This window comes from Triticum aestivum, chromosome 2B (genome assembly GCF_018294505.1).
Source record: "Triticum aestivum cultivar Chinese Spring chromosome 2B, IWGSC CS RefSeq v2.1, whole genome shotgun sequence".
In the NCBI taxonomy this organism is placed as follows: domain Eukaryota; kingdom Viridiplantae; phylum Streptophyta; class Magnoliopsida; order Poales; family Poaceae; genus Triticum; species Triticum aestivum.
This window is the reverse complement of record NC_057798.1, coordinates 573,792,336-573,795,466: the sequence shown is the minus strand read 5'-3', so window position 1 is coordinate 573,795,466 and position 3,131 is coordinate 573,792,336. Positions and strand designations below refer to the sequence as shown.

The following is a 3,131-nucleotide window of genomic DNA, read 5'->3' as shown; positions in this document are numbered from 1 at the left end:
TGTTCATGTTGAATTTCTGCTGCAGAATATATGAACTTCTCACGCATAGTTTTTTTGTGTGTATCACCATTTGTAATATTTTTTTATAATTTACATCTATGATTTGTAATTTACTTTTGTAGAGTACACGCCCACTGGTGCAGAACTTCAACATCCACGGCGATAGGTTAGCCACATTTTTTTAGTGTTCAAACTTTCTGATCAGACACACCTTGAACTTTCCAAGTTCTAAAAACGTATAAAATCTATGTGTGTTTTTGTTGATGTGTTCACTATTATGTACTGACAAAGAGATAAAAAACCAATAATCTCACAACACTTAACATGTTTAAGAAAGGATTGAAGGCAATTTTCAGTGGGACAACACCAAAACGAGGTTTTCAAACCCATTTCCCTCCAAGACGCATAGAACCAACACATTTTCACAGCACAACAATGTGGCTTAAGGAAACTCAAATTTTCTTGATGAACAGAGAGGCCGTTGAGTATGTATAGTTGATGTGAGACACCTCAGTGGGTTGAGTTCTTTTCTCCTGACCTTCCTCAACACTGATGCCTGAACTTCTCTGTTCGTCACCCCCGACCTTCCGAATTTCCTTTTCTCATATGCATGAACTTTCATGGGGCGATACTTGATCATTTGTTTATTTCTCTTACAAAAAGATGCATACATTTTTCTGTCTTGTGTTTGTACAAAATAAGCTATTACTTGTCTCCCGATTAAAAAAGCTAGTGAATTTCTCCACCACACACATGTTCTTCTGAACCTCACCATCACCACACACGTTTTCTGAATCCTCAACCTCACCACCACACACATGCATACATGCTCCTTCTCTCCGTTATATTTTTGAACTTTATGTGCACAAATCTACAAAAACAACATCTTTTGTCAGAACATGAAAAGAGCATAAGGAAGCTGCACCATGCAAATTTGTGAGCACTGTGTGATTTAAGTAACTACTATAGTGCTTGATAAACAGCCTGGGTGCTGGCAGCTGGACTATATATATTACCACGTATTCAGTGTTGACAATTCCTCAACACTGAGTACTGAATACCAAACAGACTAGTATGAGTTCAGTACAATTCAGCCAACTAGTTTTCGATCGTGGTAACAAACAAAGCAGCGCTTGAGTGCTTCACATCACAGTAATAGAAGTGCTGTGCTGGGATGTACTGTACGTGTGCTGCTCCGGTTTTCTTCAGACCAACTCAAAAAGTTGCACGTGGTTGTGCTTTGAAAGCAGAAGTTATTATCCCACATTGTCTTGTTCCACAACAATTGTCTTGTTTGGTTTGTGATATGAAACTGAAAACTAACTTTTATCGAAAAGGGGATGCCCCAGGCCACGTGCGGTGTGATACGCCGGTGCAGAATTGAACGAGCAGAATGTGACGCAATTCAATCATTCAAGACGGCAGGAGCAGAGAAGCAACAGGAGGGAGGAAGGTCAGCTTCATCAGGAGGAGGAAGGTCACCTGCAGCAGGATTAGGGAGGGCCGATGGTCGTTCTGGCGGGTGGTTCCAGAAGAGGGGTGTGTCAGTTGAACCGCCCGAGGTGGCGGCGGCGAACTTCGAGATTGCTGCAGCGGATCTGGGCGTGAGGGCTCGGCCTCGTCTGGTTCCCAGCCAGATTCGGGGCGGACAGTGCTCGGGGGACTTTGGTGGCGAGCTCCTGCCGCATGGCTGCTGTCCATGATGGCCATGGCGGGTACCTGCGGGAGAACAGAGAGAGAGGGTGTGAGGGAGAAGGAAGGAGAGGAAGAGAGGAAGGGAAGGTGCGCCGGAGTCCCCCCTGTGGCTGCCGATGGAGGAGCACGAGGGCTTGGCATCCCCTCGTGCAGGCGGCACGGCGGCCGGATCCAAGAACGGTGGCGGCGCGGCGGCCTGATCCGGGGGTGGGTGGTGGCGCGGCTGCCAAATCTTGAGGCAGGGCGCGTGGGGGCGGGGGCAGATCGGGGGCGGGGCGGCGAGCTCGTCGCAGGAGGAATCGGGGAGAGCAAGCTGCGGGAGGTGCGGGACTGGGTCATTTCTCATGCCTGCATTTTCTGGAATCTCGGAAATACCTAATCGGGCCTATATATGGCCTCACGTGATCCAAATAGTTATTCTCATCCCATGATCAGAATAATGTTGTCCTATATATATATATATATATATATATATATATATATATATATATATATATATATATATATATATATATATAGTGCGGCGAGAGTGTGGTGAGTGCAAACCCTAGCGAAAAAGCGCTGAGGCTCCAGCTTATACATATACTGTAGTACGGACTGAGCTTCGGTGCTTCAAAGGCAGGTGCACTAAGTCAATGAAACTGCGTCCATATAGTACTCGTGTATATGACTAGTGGAGTGGTTTTTCTTATTCTCTCCATAACAATCATTTTAAATTGTGTAAGTACGAAACGAAACTCTTTATTTAACGTACCAGTGAAGAAAACGACTACTCCCTCTGTTCCTAAATATTTGTCTTTCTAGAGATTTTAACAAATGACTACATACGGAGCAAAATAAGTGAATCTAGACTGTAAAATATGTCTATATACATTCGTATGTGGTAGTCCATTTCAAACCTCTTCAAAGAAAAATATTTAGGAACAGAGGGAATACTTCTGATGAACTAACGATCCACGTGTCCTGGTCGCACTTCCTGTCCTTCACGTGTGGTGCACTACCCTCCCTTAAGTGAACAACCACACATGCGCCAAATTATCGGAGACGTGTGAGAGTGTGTACAAATAAAGACTTTTAATTTTAATTATCAAAAAGGTTTGAGAGTATGTACAATTTCCCCTCTCTAATAATTATGGTTTGTTGTGTTCATCCTAAACTTGGTCAAACTTTACAAAGTTTGACTTTAGTCAAATCTAATATGCGGAGTAAATAAAAACGGAGGGCTACTATGTCCATTCAGGTTTTTAGTCCACACCATTTTTTTTATCAAAGTTAATAGCTGGACAAATAAAATTACAAGGGAGCTGGAGACAAAGTTGTGAGAAGGCTTAGAAATCAATACAAAACTTATGCTCTTAGTACCAATGTCAATCCTTCTTCGAGGAAACATTTGGTTCATTGACAATTGTGTGATAAAATTGCACCAACGTGAAAGA

At 43.4% G+C, this 3,131-nt stretch overlaps 1 protein-coding gene across 1 annotated transcript; it reads right to left on the bottom strand.

Moving 5' to 3' along the window:
- Positions 1-632: 632 nt before the first annotated feature.
- LOC123041686 (uncharacterized) lies at positions 633-2,056 on the bottom strand. The gene is made up of 2 exons (XM_044464266.1): positions 1,483-2,056; positions 633-871 (listed from the first exon to the last, which is right to left on the bottom strand). Exons 1-2 carry the CDS (start codon positions 2,039-2,041, stop codon positions 858-860), a joined length of 573 nt encoding a protein of 190 aa, XP_044320201.1. The 5' UTR covers positions 2,042-2,056; the 3' UTR covers positions 633-857.
- Positions 2,057-3,131: the final 1,075 nt, after the last annotated feature.

Bases quoted from the DNA above. Each gene is read 5' to 3' on its own strand.
- LOC123041686 (XM_044464266.1), bottom strand. From the start codon at position 2,041: ATGAGAAATGACCCAGTCCCGCACCTCCCGCAGCTTGCTCTCCCCGAT.